The sequence below is a fragment of the Lissotriton vulgaris genome, chromosome 1_1, assembly GCF_964263255.1.
Source record: "Lissotriton vulgaris chromosome 1_1, aLisVul1.2, whole genome shotgun sequence".
Taxonomy (NCBI): Eukaryota; Metazoa; Chordata; class Amphibia; order Caudata; family Salamandridae; genus Lissotriton; species Lissotriton vulgaris.
The window spans coordinates 1,806,818,134-1,806,841,265 of record NC_141685.1 but is presented as its reverse complement, the minus strand read 5'-3'; the positions used below and the strand labels follow the sequence as shown (position 1 = coordinate 1,806,841,265).

Here is a 23,132-nt window from a genome sequence, read left to right as displayed (position 1 = left end):
CACACACAGAGCCCCACACACACGCAGAGCCCCACACACACGCAGAGCCCCACACACACACGCAGAGCCCCACACACACACGCAGAGCCCCACACACACACGCAGAGCCCCACACACACACGCAGAGCCCCACACACACACGCAGAGCCCCACACACACACACAGAGCCCCACACACACACACACAGAGCCCCACACACACACACAGAGCCCCACACACACAGAGCCCCACACACACAGAGCCCCACACACACAGAGCCCCACACACACAGAGCCCCCTACACAGACCCAGAGCCTCACGCCCCACACACACACACAGAGCCCCACACACACGCAGAGCCCCACACACACGCAGAGCCCCACACACACGCAGAGCCCCACACACACACGCAGAGCCCCACACACACACGCAGAGCCACACACACACACAGACCCCCCACACACACACAGAGCCCCCCCCACACACACAGAGCCCCCCCCCACACACACACACACAGAGCCCCACACACACACACACAGAGCCCCACACTCACACACACACAGAGCCCCACACACACACACACACACACACAGAGCCCCACACACACACACAAAGCCCCACACACACACACAAAGCCCCACACACACACAGAGCCCCACACACACACAGAGCCCCACACACACACACACACATAGCCCCCCACACGCACACACACATAGCCCCCCACACGCACACACACAGAGCCCCCCACACGCACACACACAGAGCCCCACACACAGACAGAGCCACACACACAGAGCCCCACACACAGAGCCACCCTCACACACGCAGAGCCCCACACAAACACGCAGAGCCCCACACACACACGCAGAGCCCCACACACACACGCAGAGCCCCACACACACACACAGAGCTCCACACACACACAGAGCCCCACACACACACACACAGAGCCCCACACACACACATACACACAAAGCCCCCCACACACAGGCAGAGCCCCACACACAGAGCCCCACACACACGCAGAGCCCCACACACACACGCAGAGCCCCACACACACACACACACACACACACACACACACAGAGCTCCACACACAGGCAGAGCCCACACACAGAGCTCCACACACACACAGAGCCCCACACACACGCAGAGCCCCACACACACACGCAGAGCCACACACACACACACACAAACACACACGCAGAGCCCCACACAAACACACACGCAGAGCCCCACACAAACACACACGCAGAGCCCCACACACGCAGAGCCCCACACACACAGAGCCCCACACACACAGAGCCCCACACACACACACAGAGCCCCACACACACACACAGAGCCTCCCACACGCACAGAGCCACCCACACGCACAGAGCCACCCACACACACAGAGCCACCCACACACACAGAGCCCCCCACACACAGAGCCCCCCACACACAGAGCCCCCCACACACAGAGCCCCCCACACACACAGAGCCCCGCACACACAGAGCCCCACACACACAGAGCCCCACACACACAGAGCCCCACACACACAGAGCCCCACACACACAGAGCCCCACACACACACACACACACACAGAGCCCCTCACACACACACACAGTGCCCCACACACACACAGAGCCCCACACACACACAGAGCCCCACACACACACAGAGCCCCACACACACAGAGCCCCACACACACACAGAGCCCCACACACACACAGAGCCCCACACACACAGAGCCCCACAAACACAGAGCCCCACACACACACACAGAGCCCCACACACACACACACAGAGCCCCACACACACACAGAGCCCCACACACACACACACACACAGAGCCCCACACACACAGAGCCCCCCACACACAGAGCCCCCCACACACACACAGAGCCCCCCACACACACACAGAGCCCCCCACACACACACACACAGAGCCCCACACACACACACAGAGCCCCTCACACACACAGAGCCCCGCCCACACAGAGTCCCGCACACACAGAGTCCCGCACACACAGAGCCCAACACACACACAGAGCCCCACACCCACACACAGAGCCCCACACCCACACACACAGCCCCACACACACAGCCCCACACACACAGAGCCCCACACACACAGAGCCCCACACACACAGAGCCCCACACACACAGAGCCCCACACACACAGAGCCCCACACACACAGAGCCCCACACACACAGAGCCCCACACACACAGAGCCCCACACACACAGAGCCCCACACACACAGAGCCCCACACACACAGAGCCTCCCACACGCACAGAGCCACCCACACACACAGAGCCACCCACACACACAGAGCCCCCCACACACAGAGCCCCCCACACACAGAGCCCCCCACACACAGAGCCCCCCACACAGAGAGCCCCCCACACACAGAGCCCCCCACACACAGAGCCCCCCACACACAGAGCCCCCCACACACAGAGCCTCCCACACACAGAGCCCCCCACACACACAGAGCCCCGCACACACACAGAGCCCCGCACACACAGAGCCCCGCACACACAGAGCCCCGCACACACAGAGCCCCACACACACAGAGCCCCACACACACACAGAGCCCCTCACACACACACACACAGTGCCCCACACACACAGAGCCCCACACACACACAGAGCCCCACACACACACAGAGCCCCACACACACACAGAGCCCCACACACACACAGAGCCCCACACACACACAGAGCCCCACACACACACAGAGCCCCACACACACACAGAGCCCCACACACACACGCAGAGCCCCACACACACACGCAGAGCCCCACACACACACGCAGAGCCCCACACACACACATGCAGAGCCCCACACACACAGAGCCCCACACACACACACACACAGAGCCCCCTACACAGACACAGAGCCTCACGCCCCACACACACAGAGCCCCACACACACACACAGAGCCCCACACACACACACACAGCCCCACACACACACGCAGAGCTCCACACACACAGAGCTCCACACACACAGAGCTCCACACACACAGAGCCCCACACACACAGAGCCCCACACACACAGAGCCCCACACACACAGAGCCCCACACACACAGAGCCCCACACACACAGAGCCCCACACACACAGAGCCCCCTACACAGACACAGAGCCTCACGCCCCACACACACACAGAGCCCCACACACACACACAGCCCCACACACACACACGCAGAGCCCCACACACACGCAGAGCCCCACACACACGCAGAGCCCCACACACACGCAGAGCCCCACACACACGCACAGAGCCACCCACACACACACACAGAGCCCCCCACACACACACACACAGAGCCCCCCACACACACACACACAGAGCCCCCCCCCACACACACAGAGCCCCACACACACACACAGAGCCCCACACACACACACACAGAGCCCCCCACACACACACAGAGCCCCCCCCACACACACACAGAGCCCCACACACACAGAGCCCCACACACACACAGCCCCACACACACACAGCCCCACACACGCAGAGCCCCACACACACGCAGAGCCCCACACACACGCAGAGCCCCACACACACGCAGAGCCCCACACACACGCAGAGCCCCACACACACGCAGAGCCCCACACACACGCAGAGCCCCACACAAACACGCAGAGCCCCACACACACACATGCAGAGCCCCACACACACACACACACAGAGCCCCCTACACAGACACAGAGCCTCACGCCCCACACACACAGAGCCCCACACACACACACAGAGCCCCACACACACACACAGCCCCACACACACACGCAGAGCTCCACCCACGCAGAGCTCCACACACACAGAGCTCCACACACACAGAGCCCCACACACACAGAGCCCCACACACACAGAGCCCCACACACACAGAGCCCCACACACACACAGAGCCCCACACACACAGAGCCCCACACACACAGAGCCCCCTACACAGACAGAGCCTCACGCCCCACACACACACAGAGCCCCACACACACACACGCAGAGCCCCACACACACGCAGAGCCCCACACACACACGCAGAGCCCCACACACACACGCAGAGCCCCACACACACACGCAGAGCCCCACACACACACGCAGAGCCCCACATACAGACCCCCCACACACACGCACAGAGCCACCCACACACACACACAGAGCCACCCACACACACACACAGAGCCCCCCACACACACACACAGAGCCCCCCACACACACACACACAGAGCCCCCCACACACACACAGAGCCCCCCACACACACACAGAGCCCCACACACACACACAGAGCCCCCCACACACACACAGAGCCCCCCACACACACACAGAGCCCCCCACACACACACAGAGCCCCCCACACACAGAGCCCCACACACACACAGCCCCACACACACACAGCCCCACACACACACACAGAGCCCCACACACAGCCCCCCACATGCACAGACACAGAGCCCCCACACGCGCACACACAGAGCCACACACACACAGAGCCACACGCACAGAGCCACCCACACACACAGAGCCCCCCACACACACACAGAGCCCGCCACACACACACACAGAGCCCCACACACACAGAGCCCCACACACACAGAGCCCCACACACAGAGCCCCACACACACACACAGAGCCCCCCACACACACACAGAGCCCCACACACACACACAGAGCCCCACACACACACACAGAGCCCCACACACACACACAGAGCCCCACACACACACACAGAGCCCCACACACACACACACACAGAGCCCCACACACACACACAGAGCCACACACACACACACACAGAGCCCCACACACACACACACAGAGCCCCACACACACACACACACACAGAGCCCCACACACACACACACACAGAGCCCCACACACACAGAGCCCCACACACACAGAGCCCCACACACACAGAGCCCCACACACACACACAGAGCCCCACACACACACACAGAGCCCCACACACACACACACACAGAGCCCCACACACACACACACACAGAGCCCCACACACACACAGAGCCCTACACACACACGCAGAGCCCCACACACACACGCAGAGCCCCACACACACACGCAGAGCCCCACACACACACATGCAGAGCCCCACACACACAGAGCCCCACACACACACAGAGCCCCCTACACAGACACAGAGCCTCACGCCCCACACACACAGAGCCCCCCACACACACACACAGAGCCCCACACACACACACACACAGCCCCACACACACACACACAGCCCCACACACACACACACAGCCCCACACACACACGCAGAGCTCCACACACGCAGAGCTCCACACACGCAGAGCTCCACACACGCAGAGCTCCACACACGCAGAGCTCCACACACGCAGAGCTCCACACACGCAGAGCTCCACACACACAGAGCCCCACACACACAGAGCCCCACACACACAGAGCCCCACACACACAGAGCCCCACACACACAGAGCCCCACACACACAGAGCCCCCTACACAGACCCAGAGCCTCACGCCCCACACACACACAGAGCCCCACACACACGCAGAGCCCCACACACACGCAGAGCCCCACACACACGCAGAGCCCCACACACACGCAGAGCCCCACACACACAGAGCCCCACACACACAGAGCCCCCCACACACAGAGCCCCCCACACACAGAGCCCCCCACACACAGAGCCCCCCACACACACACAGAGCCCCCCACACACAGAGCCCCCCACACACAGAGCCCCCCACACACACACACAGACCCCCCACACACACACAGAGCCCCCCCCACACACACACACACAGAGCCCCACACACACACACACACAGAGCCCCACACACACACACAAAGCCCCACACACACACACAAAGCCCCACACACACACAGAGCCCCACACACACACACACACACACACACACACACAGAGCCCCCCACACGCACAGAGCCCCACACACAGACAGAGCCCCACACACAGACAGAGCCACACACACAGAGCCCCACACACAGAGCCACCCTCACACACGCAGAGCCCCACACACACACGCAGAGCCCCACACACACACATACACACAAAGCCCCCCACACACAGGCAGAGCCCCACACACAGAGCCCCCCACACACACACACACACACACACACAGAGCTCCACACACACGCAGAGCCCCACACAAACACACACGCAGAGCCCCACACAAACACACACGCAGAGCCCCACACAAACACACACGCAGAGCCCCACACAAACACACACGCAGAGCCCCACACAAACACACACGCAGAGCCCCACACACACACAGCCCCACACACACAGAGCCCCACACACACAGAGCCCCACACACACAGAGCCCCACACACGCACACAGAGCCCCACACGCGCACACAGAGCCTCCCACACGCACAGAGCCACCCACACACACAGAGCCACCCACACACACAGAGCCCCCCACACACACAGAGCCCCCCACACACAGAGCCCCCCCACACACAGAGCCCCACACACACAGAGCCCCACACACACAGAGCCCCACACACACAGAGCCCCACACACACAGAGCCCCACACACACAGAGCCCCACACACACACACACAGAGAGCCCCTCACACACACACACAGAGCCCCACACACACACACAGAGCCCCCCACACACACACAGAGCCCCACACACACAGAGCCCCACACACACAGAGCCCCACACACACAGAGCCCCACACACACAGAGCCCCACACACACAGAGCCCCACACACACAGAGCCCCACATGCGCACACAGAGCCTCCCACACGCACAGAGCCACCCACACACACAGAGCCCCCCACACACACAGAGCCCCCCACACACACAGAGCCCCCCACACACAGAGCCCCCCACACACAGAGCCCCCCACACACACAGAGCCCCGCACACACAGAGCCCCACACACACAGAGCCCCACACACACAGAGCCCCACACACACAGAGCCCCACACACACAGAGCCCCACACACACAGAGCCCCACACACACAGAGCCCCACACACACAGAGCCCCACACACACAGAGCCCCACACACACAGAGCCCCACACACACAGAGCCCCACACACAGAGCCCCACACACACAGAGCCCCTCACACACACACACAGAGCCCCACACACACACAGAGCCCCACACACACACAGAGCCCCACACACACACAGAGCCCCACACACACACAGAGCCCCCCACACACACAGAGCCCCACACACACACAGAGCCCCACACACACACAGAGCCCCACACACACACAGAGCCCCACACACACACAGAGCCCCACAAACACACAGCCCCACAAACACAGAGCCCCACAAACACAGAGCCCCACAAACACAGAGCCCCACAAACACAGAGCCCCACAAACACAGAGCCCCACACACACACACAGAGCCCCACACACACACACAGAGCCCCACACACACACACACAGAGCCCCACACACATACACACAGAGCCCCACACACACACACAGAGCCCCACACACACAGAGCCCCCCACACACACACAGAGCCCCCCACACACACACACACAGAGCCCCACACACACACACAGAGCCCCTCACACACACACACAGAGCCCCGCCCACACAGAGTCCCGCACACACAGAGCCCAACACACACACAGAGCCCCACACCCACACACAGAGCCCCACACACACACAGCCCCACACACAGAGCCCCACACACACAGAGCCCCACACACACAGAGCCCCACACACACAGAGCCCCACACGCGCACACAGAGCCTCTCACACGCGCACACAGAGCCTCCCACACGCGCACACAGAGCCTCCCACACGCGCACACAGAGCCTCCCACACGCGCACACAGAGCCTCCCACACGCGCACACAGAGCCACCCACACACACAGAGCCACCCACACACACAGAGCCCCCCACACACAGAGCCCCCCACACACAGAGCCCCCCACACACACAGAGCCCCGCACACACACAGAGCCCCGCACACACACAGAGCCCCACACACACAGAGCCCCACACACACAGAGCCCCACACACACAGAGCCCCACACACACAGAGCCCCACACACACACACAGAGCCCCTCACACACACACACAGAGCCCCACACACACACAGAGCCCCACACACACACAGAGCCCCACACACACACACAGAGCCCCACACACACACAGAGCCCCACACACACACAGAGCCCCACACACACACAGAGCCCCACAAACACAGAGCCCCACAAACACACACAGAGCCACACACACACACACACAGAGCCCCACACACACACACAGAGCCCCACACACACACGCAGAGCCCCACACAAACACACACGCAGAGCCCCACACAAACACACACGCAGAGCCCCACACAAACACACACGCAGAGCCCCACACAAACACACACGCAGAGCCCCACACACACACAGCCCCACACACACAGAGCCCCACACACACAGAGCTCCACACACACAGAGCCCCACACACACAGAGCCCCACACGCGCACACAGAGCCTCCCACACGCACAGAGCCACCCACACACACAGAGCCACCCACACACACAGAGCCACCCACACACAGAGCCCCCCACACACAGAGCCCCCCACACACAGAGCCCCCCACACACAGAGCCCCCCACACACAGAGCCCCCCACACACACAGAGCCCCCCACACACACAGAGCCCCCCACACACAGAGCCCCCCACACACACAGAGCCCCCCACACACAGAGCCCCCCACACACAGAGCCCCTCCCACACACACAGAGCCCCACACACACAGAGACCCACACACACAGAGCCCCACACACACAGAGCCCCACACACACAGAGCCCCACACACACAGAGCCCCACACACACACAGCCCCACACACACAGAGCCCCACACACACAGAGCCCCACACACACAGAGCCCCACACACACAGAGCCCCACACACACAGAGCCCCACAAACACAGAGCCCCACACACACCCGGCCGCACACGGGAAAAAAAGCGGCCGCATCGAAGGGGTTAAACTTCGAAAGAGCGAGTGAAAATATTTGTATACATTTTAAATGTAAAACAAAAGAAAAAAAAATGCTACAACATTAATAACCTAATTTTAAATTAAATCTTTAATTTAAATATTTATTTCAATTCAAATTATTTAGCTGAAGTTTAAACAAAAAATAAATTCTAAAGAGTAAGAAACATTTTTTATTATCCATTAATAATTATTAAAAACAATGTACAGAATTGATTCAAAGCAATGTAATTATATTTTATTAATTTATGTTACAATATTTATTTTGAAAATAATATTTTCGAACTAAATTATAGATGTAATATTTTTAGATTATTTAGCATTAAATTAAAAGTATGTATAGGTTTAACTATTTTCAATAATTTAGAAAATATTTCCAATGCCAACCAGGCACCAGTGCCCCTTCCCTAAAACTAGACAAATGTTGATTGTAACCCAATTGGCAAGGACTTTAGCACCTCTGTAAGTCCCTGGTAAATGGTACTCATATCCAGGGCATGGGTACTAAAGAGGGTCCCTAAGGGCCGCAGCATACATTATGCCACCCTAAGGGAACCACACACAAACTGCATGCAGAATGAATTGCAGGATGTGTGAAATGGTGCAAACCATTCTGAAAACACAACATTGCACACACCTTGTGCAATGCCCACACACACAGCAAGTATGTCATCCCTACACCAGGCCTTTAGAGTCCTAAGACAGGGTGAATTATATTTAGGGCTCCCCGTTTTGTAGTATTCATTTTTTTTTTTAACATTTCCGTCTGTATTTATCCACATTTTTGGCCATCTTATTAGTATTTATTCATATTTATTTTGTGTATTGAGAGAATAAATGCAGACTTAAAATGGTAGATTTCAATGTTTATTTAACTATTGCACATGCACTCATACACAGATGCCATTCACAGGTAAGCAAATTAAGAAGCCACTTATAACAACTACATTGATGTATGTTAACATATGCCCGTATTAAAGGAAATCTCATCCTGTTTTTTAACTCTTCATGCTGTCTATCTGCTCAGCTGTTGCCTGGAATTCATGAAAGAGAGCATGGAGAGTCTTTCAAAGGAAGCACCTTTTTCAGTATTTTTTCACTTTTAAAAATAAATACAGACAGGAAATACCTTCTTTCCTGTCTGTATTGATCTGTAAAAATACGTAAAAACAGAAGCCTTAATTATATTACATGTGAGGGCATATTTGCATGAGCGAATATGCCCCTGTGACACCTAGCTCCATTGCTAATTATCAGGAAGCCATTTTAACGTCAAGTACTGGGCACTGGTCATTATGACTTCCCAGCTAAATAATTGCTTCACTCTAGGTCCCTGGACATATGGCAACCCTTTCACAAATACCTGCGGGAATCACGGGACAATGATAGCACATCCACACCGGCCTGATACCCTCTTAAATGTGACGGATGTAAGGATGGCAACAAGGGACAGCTGTGATTCAGCAGACATTGTAACCCTAAATATGTATGTTTACCGCCCCCGTAACATGACTGCTGTATATCAAATGTTCACCCTGTACAACTATCTGCTATCTGTCTTGTATCTACCCTTTTATGGGTCCTTCCCTAAACTGCACTGTATCCATATTTGTAATTTGTGTTTCAAATCAAGAAAAACTTCATAAAAACATTAACAAAAATAATGGCTTCACTGAAAATAATGCTGTTTGGTATTAAACACCTTGTCTTAATAAATCCATACTGAGGTCAGTATCAGATTTATGAAGACATGCACGTGGAGGGCACCTTAGAGGTGCCCCCTGTAATCCTACTAGTAACCCTACTAGCCACATAGTGTGTTGGCTGACTGGTATGTTCTAGCCAGCCACCACAGATGAATGTGTGACCCCCTGCAAGGAAGAGACCGCACTTTCAGAGACCCGGACCAATGCCTGCTCAGCAGGTGTTCCCACCTTCACCAGCAGGATGGCTAGTGAAATAACATCTCAGGGCCAGAGGCTTCAAGTTTTTGACACCTTTAATATGTGACCCCAGCTTACCCCCAGACCTGGGGAACGCCACCACGAGCCTTGAGGCCCGTTTGGCACTAAAGCAGATAGGAAACTAGATATTCAGGAGGCGTATTTCAGTCACACGCAAGTCACACCCCTATGGTGGGCTAAATGAAAAAAACTGCCGTAGAAGAGTTTCACCATCTTGATTTTGTGGTGAAATGGGAACTTCTGGGTCAGGGTAATGCCCACTCCCCACAGGAAGTGGACTTTTAGGGAGTTTAGTCTCCCTAATGGTAGGTAGCCCATTGGCTACTACCACAGACTCCCCTAAACACCCCTACATTTAGTTCTCAGGTACTCCGATTCGACTTCTTGGGAACTGAAGTGCCAAACCCTTCCTGGCTGCCTGTTCCTTGACAATTGCAAAGACCCAACTCTTCCTGTGGCTGGGCATCATCCCCAACACTTGGAGGGCTGCCTAGTGGTGAAGGAGCCATCCCTCTGCAAGCATCGACCGCATCCATCCGGTTCACCGTGTTGCTGGCCATCGGGCCCACCGAGAGAGCATCACTTCAAGAGGAGGTCTTCGTGGCTATAGGAGGTCAGCTCCGTCTCTCTGATGTTTTGAGACGCTAGACCCTCCAGGAGCTCCCCTGCACCAATACTCTGACTACCTGGGCACTTGCATCAGCCAAGGCTTGTTCTGCGCCAGTCCGGACACTACCGCCTTTGAAGACCTCCTGCCATCAAGGGACTTCAGGACATACAAGATCCACGACCTGAGTGGCCCTGCTGTTTTGTTTTTCTTCCTTCTGCAGAACTGACTGACAACCGTGAGAGCCTCAAACCCCAGTGGCCAGTAACTCCTGACTGCGTTCCCTTTGACCTAGGGGTTCTCACGAACTGATCCCCCCTTTGGGTTTCCCCCAGACTTGTCCCCAAGTCCCTCCTGGTCACCTCTGTTTCAGGTGCCCATTGACTTCTACTGTGTAGCACTCAAGGATACCATCCCGACCAGTACCTCTGAATACAGACACCCTACGGCAGGTAACCCAAAACTGCTGAAGGTTCTTTGGACCACGGCTCCCTAGCACCTTAAGTCCAAAAGGGCAACCCAGAACTTAATCAATCAATCAGGTGACTTGTAAAGTGTGACTACTCACCAGTAGAGGTCTCAAGGCACTTGAGGGGGTGGGGAGCCCCAGTCTGTCAAGGGCGCTGCGGTTCAGTCGAAGCGCCAGGTCTTGAGGTCCTTCCTGAATTTGGGCAGTGACGGTGATTACCTGAGGTGGAGAGGTAGGGTGATCCAGGTCTTTGCTGCGAGGTAGGAGAAGGACCTTCCTCTGGCTGTGGTCCTGCGGATGCGTGGGACAGAGGCCATGGCCAGATGGGTGGCAGTATCGGTTTAGCTGTTTTCCTCCCATAGGAGAACATCACCACGTTCAAGGCTCATACCTCAAAAAACTTTTAAAATGCAGCCCTTCATCCCCAATGATCCTTTTAGTATGTCCCATTTTTGAGCATTTTACTGGATTTTTGTGTAAAATCGATAACATCGAAAGTAGTTAAAGTATTCTAAAGATCTTGGTGTCTAAAATCATAAAAATCTACTTTATTTCTATTCTGACCGCCATAATTTCAGTTGCATCTGAATGCAAAGATCCAAATCCTAAATGACTTCATGGAGAACAGTAACATACTGTGTGTATTCATCTGATTTCAAAATAGAATGAGGAAACAAGTATGAGAGTCATACTTTAATTTAAGTTTCAGAAATAACGAATACAACGCAAATGCAAATTAGCTAAAGACACTTAAAAAGTAAAAATCTATTGGATTTTAGTTCAATAACTTATAATGTAAATATAGCAAGACCTGAATCTTTATGTGCGTATACATTACCTTAGAGGCTGTTGAGTGGAACATATTTCGGACACCCTTACACATTTCAAACAGTAACTGTCCGACACCTTCTGTCTTCTCTGGGTTCTTTTCAAGGTCAATAAATATGAAATTAAAAAGTGCATTCTGCTCAGGAACCTAAAAAATAATAATAAAAATGAATTCTTGATTTAATTTATGGCAGTTTGGGTGGAAATAGAGGAATAAATTAAAGTAAAATGCAAGCCAGAGCAATTCCAGTCAAGGAAATGCGCTCTCCGGGCCACTGGTTTACTTACAGGTCTTGAAAAATCATAAAAAGTGTAATCGACCTACTATAATGCACTTGACCTATAAACCGGTCTCTAATTGTGTCATCCTGAGCAAATATTTTATTTCACTGAGTCACTGTTTTCTTTATCACAAACAAGAGCGCCTTCAATTATGTGAGTTCAGCATGTCTGCTATTTAAAAAGCTCTTGTTTGTTTGATAGACAAAGATGTAGCTCCATGTATAATACAAGTTTAACCTACATAAATGGTAGTGTGACCCTTGACCTGCCTCTTAGTTTATTAATAGCACTGACATCAGGGCGGGGACAGGAATATTTCACAGTTCATATTTAATAATTCTCCTTTTAATAAATATATTGTTAATGCATGATGTAGTAGCGCACTGTCATTTACAGGCTGTCATTTTCCATTGAAATGGCCAACAAACCTTCCCACTGGCCTGCAGTTTTACTGGTAAAACTATATAGGGGAACAAACAACGTGTGTAAATCGGGTTTCAGCAAATACTAATATTTACACATCACCAAGTAAAGTATTATGATTTGTTTTGGTACGATCGATTAAAATCTGTGTTTCTAGCTCACTTAAGATTTACAAAAATGTAATTTCCCAACTACTGAAATATATGTTGTACAGTTGTGTACAAGCTATGTAAATGTTGTGTGCCCAGCACAATTGTCAGAAAGCTCACTTTAAAATGTTACTGCAATGTTAACCATTGAACAAACTTTCAAATGGATCTGCTAAACTTAAGAAAATGGTTTAGATTGTGGTTAAAGGATTAACTACAATGTATATTTACCAATAACAGTCAATGTGCAAGATCAGCCTAATAGAAAGATACAATGTATTCAGGTGTACAAGATATATCTATCAACTATATTTAAGAAAACTTCAAATATATTTAATATGTCCCGAGGTCCACAAGAAACAAATACATCATCAGAATACACATTTCAAGTTACACTCTTAGGAGCGATTTAAAAAAGTTTCAGCACGGCCTCAAGAAACACAATGTTGAAACTACTGAGCGATAACTGCAGCAGAAATACCAAACAGAGATACATTTGCAGAACCCAAAGACAGCTTCCACTGGATTACAGCATTAATAGGAGCTACATTACTAAATAGTGTAGCTCTTTTTAATGATGTCTCCAGTGAGATGCCCATTGGATGTAATGCTACAATATACTCACTTTTCTCATCAAGAAAGCAAAACTTTCTGCTGCAAAGTTCCTGATGTGTGTTTTTTTGTGGGCAAGAAGTGTACTGTACAACCTGTGAAGAAAACATATATTGATAAAATAAGAAACATTGGACTAGGCTCCTTGATTAAGCATGGCTTAGATCATTTTTACTGTGGTTGCTGTAAACAAAATTCCTAACAAGCAATTTTTCAAGTGGTGTCATCTTTGTGAAAGTCCTTAGAAAAAGCATAGGACCTCAAGAGGACCATTGAGTAGAACAGCATGGTCAGGAGCCGCTACAAACCAGAGCTCATAGGTGCTCTTTATCGTGCACATACTATACAAACAAAAATATTCCTCAACAAAGAAACTAAATACGGTTTCATAAATACATTAGATTTGTTGCTACCCCATGTGTACGTGACTCAGACACTTGCAAATTTTAAGTTGGATGTAATACAGAGAGCATATCTTGAAGTATTCATCAAAGCATTATTTTGTGGGCGTCTTTCAAACAATGACAGTGGGTGAATAAAACCACACATGAAATAACCCTATAAACGGCTGATAGGAGGGGACTTCGGAGAAATTTACCAGGTCAGTGAGAATTTCTGCTGCAAGTGTGTTTCTTTACAAATTATTTTGCAATTTTTTGGTCCTTGGTAGATGGTTCTGAATGCATATTATTACTTCTTAATATAAATTGGGCTTTTGTTGATGGACTCAGAATGTTTGAGGGGTAGGAGCAAAATAGGCTTGAATAAAATCACCAAATATTTAAGCGAATACAATTCAAGGACTGGGTAAAAGCTGCAATATGTTGCTCCTGGGGCAGCAGGATTATCTGAACTCTAGATTGAAGAAGATGCATCTTCAGGGATTTTCTGAATTTGAAGTAGTCATTTTCAAGTCTCAGGTGGTTGGATATAGAGTTCCAGATGGAGGTACACTGGGAAAGGGAGCAGCCTTCATTCTTTTTATACTTCAATTGGTGAGGTGACAACTTAAATTTTAAGGTTAGTAAAATGTTATTCAAAGGTTAATTATTATCATCATATGCAATTTAATTAATATATGATTTTATTTGGTTTGTGTCACTCACTATCTTACTCCACACACTTTGGATCATAGAATTGTCTTTATTTATTCAATCAAAACAGCAGAATAACGAATCTGGCATACTCCTTTTTTTCTAGAATATTAGCAAGGTGAAAGGATTTAAATAGTTTAATGTTCTTATAATCACAGTCCTAAACGCTACCATTGATTTGTTACAACCTCTAGACATTTAGCAGTTTGAAAACTGATGTTGTAACAACTCCTATATTTTCATTCATTAACCACATTAACAACCTATAGCAGTCTATCCGGCCTTCTGCATTATAAAAGTTGTATCAAATTGTTGCCTGCACCCAAAGTAGAATTTTGCATTTTGCAGCCAACTGCCGTTCATGATGTAACCTAAAGTTGCTCCTTATGAAAACAGAACAGAATTACAGGCAACAAAAACAAACAATTGGTGTCTCATGTGAGCAAACAGTGAAAACTACTATAAACAAGAATACAGCCAAAGGCTATATTGCCTTCATTTATAACTCTGCTTTACCTGACGGAATCGCCGCCTCACAGACATGATTTCTCCGTGGCAGGGCACCTGGCTCAGACAGGTCTGGCGGCTTCAACTGGTGGGACCAGATAGGGATTATGTACCCAGGGGACGGCCACATAGAGGGGGCCCTGATGTCATTTCAAGAACTGCGAGATCAATATAACCTATCTCACACACAAGTCTTTTGGTATCTCCATCTTTCGATAGCGCCAATCACTAAGAGTTTAGCACCAGATAGCTGTCCAGGTATAAGAATACAATCCTCTAAAGGTGAAACTCCTGATGGCGCGCTTATGTAAGAAAGCCATATTGGTGATTTATCGTTCACTGAATTAATGTACCCAAAGTCCTTTCTTTCCTGGGGAAATGGGAGGGGTGGGTGGGCGAAACTGGATGATGACTGGAGGGTTGCATGCTTGGCTCAGAGAACTGGTGATCTGCTCACAACGGCGGATTATTCAAATTAATTATCTTCACACAACTTATCTGTCCCCGCTAACGGCTACAGCAGACGGGCCTTGTGGCTCAGTCCACATGTGTGCTGTACTCATATTCCAGCGTTGACTTCTTTCATATAGCTTGGTCTTGCTCAGTCTTGACCACCTTTTGGAGTGGGGTGAACCATGAAATTTCTGAGGTGCGGGACACACTATAAAGATTTGGGTCCCCAGGATTGTGCTACTTTTTCTTCTGGATGAAGTTAGAGGGCTACAGTCCGAAAGGACCTTCATAGGATTGGTGGGCCTCATGGCCAAAAGGGATATTGCCAGCCACTGGAAGCGACACAAGCCCCCTTCGGTGGTGGTTTGGAGAAGGGAGGGATGACTAGTGCGCGCATCAGGAAAAGCCAATATATGGGGCACAGGGTGCCTCCAAAAATATTATAAGGTATGGGGATAAGTGGTAGGCATACCATGGGCTCCCAATGTAATAAAGACTGTTATTCACAGTGATGATAGTGTTTTAACACTGTGTACAGAATCTTACATAATAATGCATGTACTGCAGTGGAAGATACCTCACGTTGTTAAACACAATAAAATGTGGTTATTAAAAAAAAAATATATATATATATATATAAAATGAGACAAATGGTATTTGAATTGTCTCAAAATAGAGCAAAGACTCTACAAAATATCAAAATTCATGAATTGTTGCACACATTTTAACACCACGATAACTCTGTGTTAAGAATGAGACAAGTGGAACCAGATTTTGAACAACATGTAAAGCCAAGAAGAAGTGTCCTTTGTTGCCTGGTTTAGAGTTGAACACTTGGGGGAGGCACCAATATTACAGCAGATTCCGAATAGAGTGCAGAACAGGCTCTGGACCTGTGACTTAGTTGCAAAAGAGAATTGAATGTAATCAATTTCTGTTCGAAACACTTTAATTGTATGCACTCCATCAGTATAATTAAATTAGTGGGGCTCTCGGTCTGTTACTTGTATACAAAAGCAAAATGAATGTAATCAGTGACGTCTGGAATATTTCATTTTACACATTCAATTAGTCTAATTGTAAAAAGATAAGATACAAAAGTGATTTAATTTGCCGTTTTACTGCACAGATTACTCCACCTGTATATACTTGGCATATCCTTCACCATTAGCCTCCACAGGTATTTGTAAAGATAGGAAAGAGCAGTGAACACCCATTCCAGCAACTCCGTATCCTTGGAATCCAGTAAAGAGGTGGCCGTAAAAAAGAAGTCTTGAAAATGGGGGTAAAAGTCTGTTTGGAGGTCTCGGGCCAACTGAACCACAAGCCTAGGAAAAGAAGATAAATAAAACAAATCACAAATAAAATAACATTAACAACTACATTTTCTACTTTGGATAAAATAAATGCACACAATAAGATACTGAATGATGATCAAGTAAATTTTTGCACGTAAGACTGCAGAAAAGGAAGATACTTTTGCAATATATATATATATATATATATATATATATATATATATATATATATATATATATATATTTATATTTTTTATGTCTTTCTTTCATCCCCCTTGAAGGCCAAATCCGATCCGTATTTTTATACAGAGCTCTTTCAGACCAAATTTCTGCTCTTTCATACTGTTTACATAACCTTTGTGAGAAACCAATACAGAGGCAAACAAATAGACTTTTTAATACTTTAAAAAGGCATAAATACCTTGTTTTTGCTCCCAGAAAAAGATGAGTGAGTGGGACAGCGATAAATGTAGTGTTATATTTCGTGATAGGCAAACAGCTCTGGCTTGCAGAAAGCAGAGTTTTCATCTGTTTCCCGGCACACAAATATGCGTGAAGGGAAACAGATGAAAACATTGTTCTAACAGGCAAGGTGCTGCCTTTTGGCAGCCCTATATCGGTCAGAGGAATGCCAGGAGGCAGGAAGCCGGCTTGGACAACGGTTCTCCTGGAGGCTCTTCCTGCAGTCCCATTGCATGAGAAAAGAAGGCAGAAAGAAGCAGAATAAAGGTGAGAAACGAGCAGAAAGAGGCAGAGTAAAGGTCAGACACTAGAAGAAAGATTCAAGATAAAGGTGAGAAACGAGCAGAAACATGCAAAAAAAAGGTAAAAAACTAGAACAATAGGGTGAATAAAGATCAGAGGCGAGCTGAAAGAGGCATGATACAGATGAGAAATCAGCAGAATGAGGCAAAATAAATCTCAGAAAAAAGCAGAAAGATGCAGTATAAAGGGCAAAACAAAGGTCAGAAAATGGCAAAATAAAGGTCAGAAACGAGCCTCGGGCCCCTTGGCACACTATTGGTTAGTGCATTTCGTCCCCTTGACTGCTGATGGTCATTTGCGGCCAAGAAACTCTTTTGTTACCAAAAGTAAGTCCCCCACAGATGGAGTGCCGAGACGTGGGAAGGAGCACAGCATGGAAAAATGTCCACATAAGATGAAAAGAAAGACAACATTCTTTAAACCACACACCCTACACAGTGTAGCATTCTTCAGCGCCTCACATAGGGGGAGTAAGCGCTACATACATGTTGCAATATAATGAAATGTTAATAGTACCTTGTATGAAAGAAACAATATGTTGTTACTTACTCTAGTAGTGGCTGATAAGCGAGGCTGTTTTTTACTTGCAGGTGAGTTTTCAAGCTCTGAACAATCATTTCCTGATGATGCACCAGCTGGTTGAATGACTGACATTTGTTGCATACCTCTCGGTAAAACGTCCCTGTTCAGATACAGAAGACTATGATTATTTTCAAGTTAACCGAGTCAAAAAGATTACTTTGAATCAACATCAGGTAGTGCCATTCTTCAGTGGAAGAGCTTCAACATTACTCTGATAACTTTGGAGAAACAAGCTGCCCACGTCTCCAGAAATAAATGGAATGCACATACATGTAAAACTCAAGCTACTAACATGTTTACCCAAAAAGATACAATAGTACTTTAAAACAAACATTGAACAAAGCAAGCAGGTGTCTCAGCTCACTACTAGGACTAGTAGTACGTGATGGTTTTTCAATGCTGCATCTTTCAGACCATTTGAGGTCAGGCTTTCCATGCAATGCCGATGTTGAACTGTTCCACTCCAGGCCTTGTTCGGTAAACCCTGGAAGAGAATTTGTATCTCAAAAGAAATTCCCAGAAAGAGCATTTGAGGCGGCGATTTGGGGAGCTTTGGAGACAATGAATGGTGTCTTTTCTACTTTTGCAAAAGCTAGCTGAGGAATCCAGAGCGGTATTTCACATTCTGAATTCACAGGGAGCACGAGCTATGCTTCTCCAAGACTTGATATGAAGGGTAAGAGACGATGCCGTTTGACAACATACAGTACAGGTAGTTTCTTCAAAGGTCAAATAAACGTGAAGATGCCCGGTCAAACCATCGTGAAGATGCCCTGTCAAAAACCAAGCCCTATTGGATTTAGAAACACCACCTAGAGTAGGAACAGAAGATCGAAGAAAGGAAAAGGAGAATGCGCAAATGGGTTATGGTTTAATGAAGCAATGAATGAGTCATTTAAAAAGGCTCATTGACAAGAAACGCAGGATTCAATGTAAAGGACTAACAAATGCATCGGAACATATGCACTTTCCAACCTGAGCAATTGCAGTGCCTTAGGCCCCTTCACTTCCTAGTAATCAAATCAAAAAACTTCGAACATGTCAAGTTTGTTGCCTGGATATTATTTGGCCTAAGATTCCCTGCACACACTAGATTCCCTTTACCCTCACTGCATCCTCGTTGCACTTACTGGTAGCCAGCAAACTGGTATAGTGCACAAATATAATCCACGCTATTTACATTAACTGCTCCACAGACAAACCATGGAAAGGTACCTCAGGTCCAGCATAGGTTCGGTCTTCAACAGTCTACACACAAAAGCAAATGCAGACTTCAACACACATTGGCTACCGAGGCATTGTTCTCAGTAACACCATCTCACCTCGCCTTCCTTCAATTCCACAAGCATCTAAAATTGCCACAATTACACGAAATGTCCCACAAACAACTTCAGTGCCTCCTTTCATCTCCAGACTCAGTGAGTAATTGACCAAGAGGCTCCTCTTGGTGCAATCTTAGCATTATTCATACCGTTAATACACTTATGGCATGTCTGGGGAAAAAAGAAGTTTCCTCTCCTGAGAAGCTGGAATTATTATTATTTTGTAGTTTTACTTAAAAAAACTTTGAATTAGATTTTAAAGATGACAAAAGCCTGGAAACCACTGTTTTAATGTATGCATACCCAATAGACAATGTTGCATAGCAGAGTGAAAAATAAGTGATAGAATGCTGAATCTTCCTCAATATATATCAGGATTGCTCAATTCTTGCAGAAGGACCATGAAGGGCAAGCATGGCTCCAAACATATAGAGGCATTCCTAATGAAAAATTGGCAAAGACGATAGGTCTGGTTTTATTGTGGCACTACATATAAACACATGCATGCATAAATAGGCAAGCAGAATTTTTTATCATATATTCGTTTTTTTAGGTCTCGCCTGAGACAGCACATGCGCTGTCTCTTCGAAACATTTAGTAAGTGGCTTTTAAAAGTGCCACCAGAGGCTTTTGCTGGCCTACAGCTTGCATTCACGAGCACAGCTGCCATCTGTGTTTAGGTCTCTCCTGCGTGGGCTGCACACATGCGCAGTCTCGCTGGCGAGATTTTATGTTTTAAGGAAGCTTCAGTATCGGGCTTTAAGCCCCGCCCCTCTTTTCCATTGGCCTGCCTCACCGTTTATGCTAAACAGTTGCCAGCCATTGGGAAAGAGGTTTTGATGACGTATACTTTTCTCTTTGTCAGATGGCCCACTTGGACGGGCTCATCTGACTTCCTTCTGCTGCAAAAGGTTTGTTACCTTTATGGGGCCATGTGTTTCAAACACATGGCACCATAAAGACAGGCTCAGCGGCGTGTTTATGTTTGCATCTGGCTTTCACTTTAAAGTGAAAGCGAGATGCAAAAATAAACCGTGGCTGACTGGCGAGCGCTTGTTTAGGACTTTAGCCCTTGTTTTGTGCTAAAACAAATGAACAGACAGCATTGGGCTCTCAGGGTCCCTCTGCTTTAGTGCTCGACCTCACAGTGGCTATTTCTATTCTCACAGCAGTGGAGTTTCTACACATGTCTCGTTCCTCCCAGTATTAGAGACAACAGGATCTAGACCCCCACCTGCCCCATGTGCTCACTACGCTCCAGACTCCTCACTCATTCATCGTAGTTCTAGAAACTCTGCTTCAGGCCCCTTGACACCATCCGTTCATCCATCACAGTACAGTCGCCTCTCCCTCACTCCCTCCACTCGTTTAACGCAGCAGCCGAGGGAGGCTCCTTCCTTCCCACACTGTCGGCTTACCCCAGTGCCTTCCATCTGCTCCCGCCCCTCGGGCCGCCAGCCCATCGCTCGGATTACTGGAGTCCCTTGGCACTAAGGTCTGCATGGATGTGAGGGAGCTGAGTATGGTGCAAAGAAGGAACACTCAATATGGGCAAGGCATGCGCTACCAGCAGGTGAGAAAACGTTATAGTTGCCAGTGAGGTTCCGCTTCCGAGCGTGTAGTATGCTGAAATGTGATGGTAAATAAACTGAATCTTAAACAAACGAATGAAAGGACATAATGAGTTACCAGGTTTTGTTGAAGTGTAGCGCCTCCTACTCATATGTACGGATGAATTGGAGGCACTTTAAAATCAAACTAACATTACTGTAATTGGTCTTGCTAACTAAACGTATGCCCCTACCACCTTGAAGGGCTACGTGGAGTTCAGTAATGCTGGCACTTAGAGGGCAAGAACTCTTAGGGACTCGGGCGGCTGATCCCTGCTTTGGCAGGCAAGTGAAAACCCCTCTGCAGTTTGCTGTATATAGCACCAACATTAGAGTACGGAGGAAGTGAGCATTATTCCAATTCACATGTGGTAATTCTGGGTCTGGAAAGGGGGTGTTACACAGTGTTAAATAGTATGTACATAAAGACAGTGCATGCCTCGGGTCTGTAAGGTGTGCGTTACGCATTAAAAATGCAAATTAATATCTGCGCTGTAGGCTTGATGGATCGTTGCATTTTGAAGACTGCATTGTTTTCTCCTAGTCGCTTTCGACCCGCTGTGGGTCTCTTTGTCCTGTTTCTGAATGAGGCTGTGCAGCGGGAGGGTTAGTTCTTGCTTGATACACTTCTTGAAATGCTTAGGACCGGAAATGAGTCCTCGGGCCGCTGAGTCAGCCTGGGGTTTGTGTGGAGTGATGAGCTGTAGTGGAGCCACAGCGTGTTGTCCTGAGCAGCGGGGGTACGGGGCCCGCTCCTTGCTGCAGGCAAGAGAGCCCAGATGTGTTGAGAATGAAACGAGTGTGCGAGGTGGGCGGAATGAAAGTTTTGGCGTGTGTGCGGGCTCCTTTCCCGCTTTTTTAAGATCTCTTACCTGTCCCCGTGTCCCTCCTTCCATTCAAATTTGTTAGCTTGCATTACTTACATTTCTTACACAGTGAGTTGTGTGTATTCTTATCATAAAGCTATTCATTTCGTACCTCTGGCAAATAGTTTCCTCCAACCAAATAAAAATCCCCATATTTGAACCTGTCATTCATGCCATTGTGGGTGGCAGATGTGTAGAGAAAGGTCACTACATCACAAGGCTTCTGCACTTAATTACATATATATATATTTAATGCCTGGAGCAAGCGTGATGTGGGTTGGTTCATTGGGTTTAGCTCTCTGAAATTCCTGACTTTGTGATTGGCC

General features: G+C 49.3%; 1 protein-coding gene across 1 annotated transcript in view; it reads right to left on the bottom strand.

The window, feature by feature from the left end:
- UTP20 (UTP20 small subunit processome component) overlaps window positions 1-23,132 on the bottom strand; it is a 1,022,377-nt gene that overhangs the window by 912,987 nt on the left and 86,258 nt on the right. The window contains exons 4-7 of the mRNA XM_086919130.1: window positions 18,976-19,108; window positions 17,503-17,691; window positions 14,323-14,404; window positions 12,854-12,991 (exon numbers count right to left, since the gene is read on the bottom strand). Of these exons, the coding sequence (XP_086775256.1) occupies window positions 12,854-12,991; window positions 14,323-14,404; window positions 17,503-17,691; window positions 18,976-19,108 (542 nt within the window). The remainder of the gene's footprint in view (window positions 1-12,853; window positions 12,992-14,322; window positions 14,405-17,502; window positions 17,692-18,975; window positions 19,109-23,132) is intronic.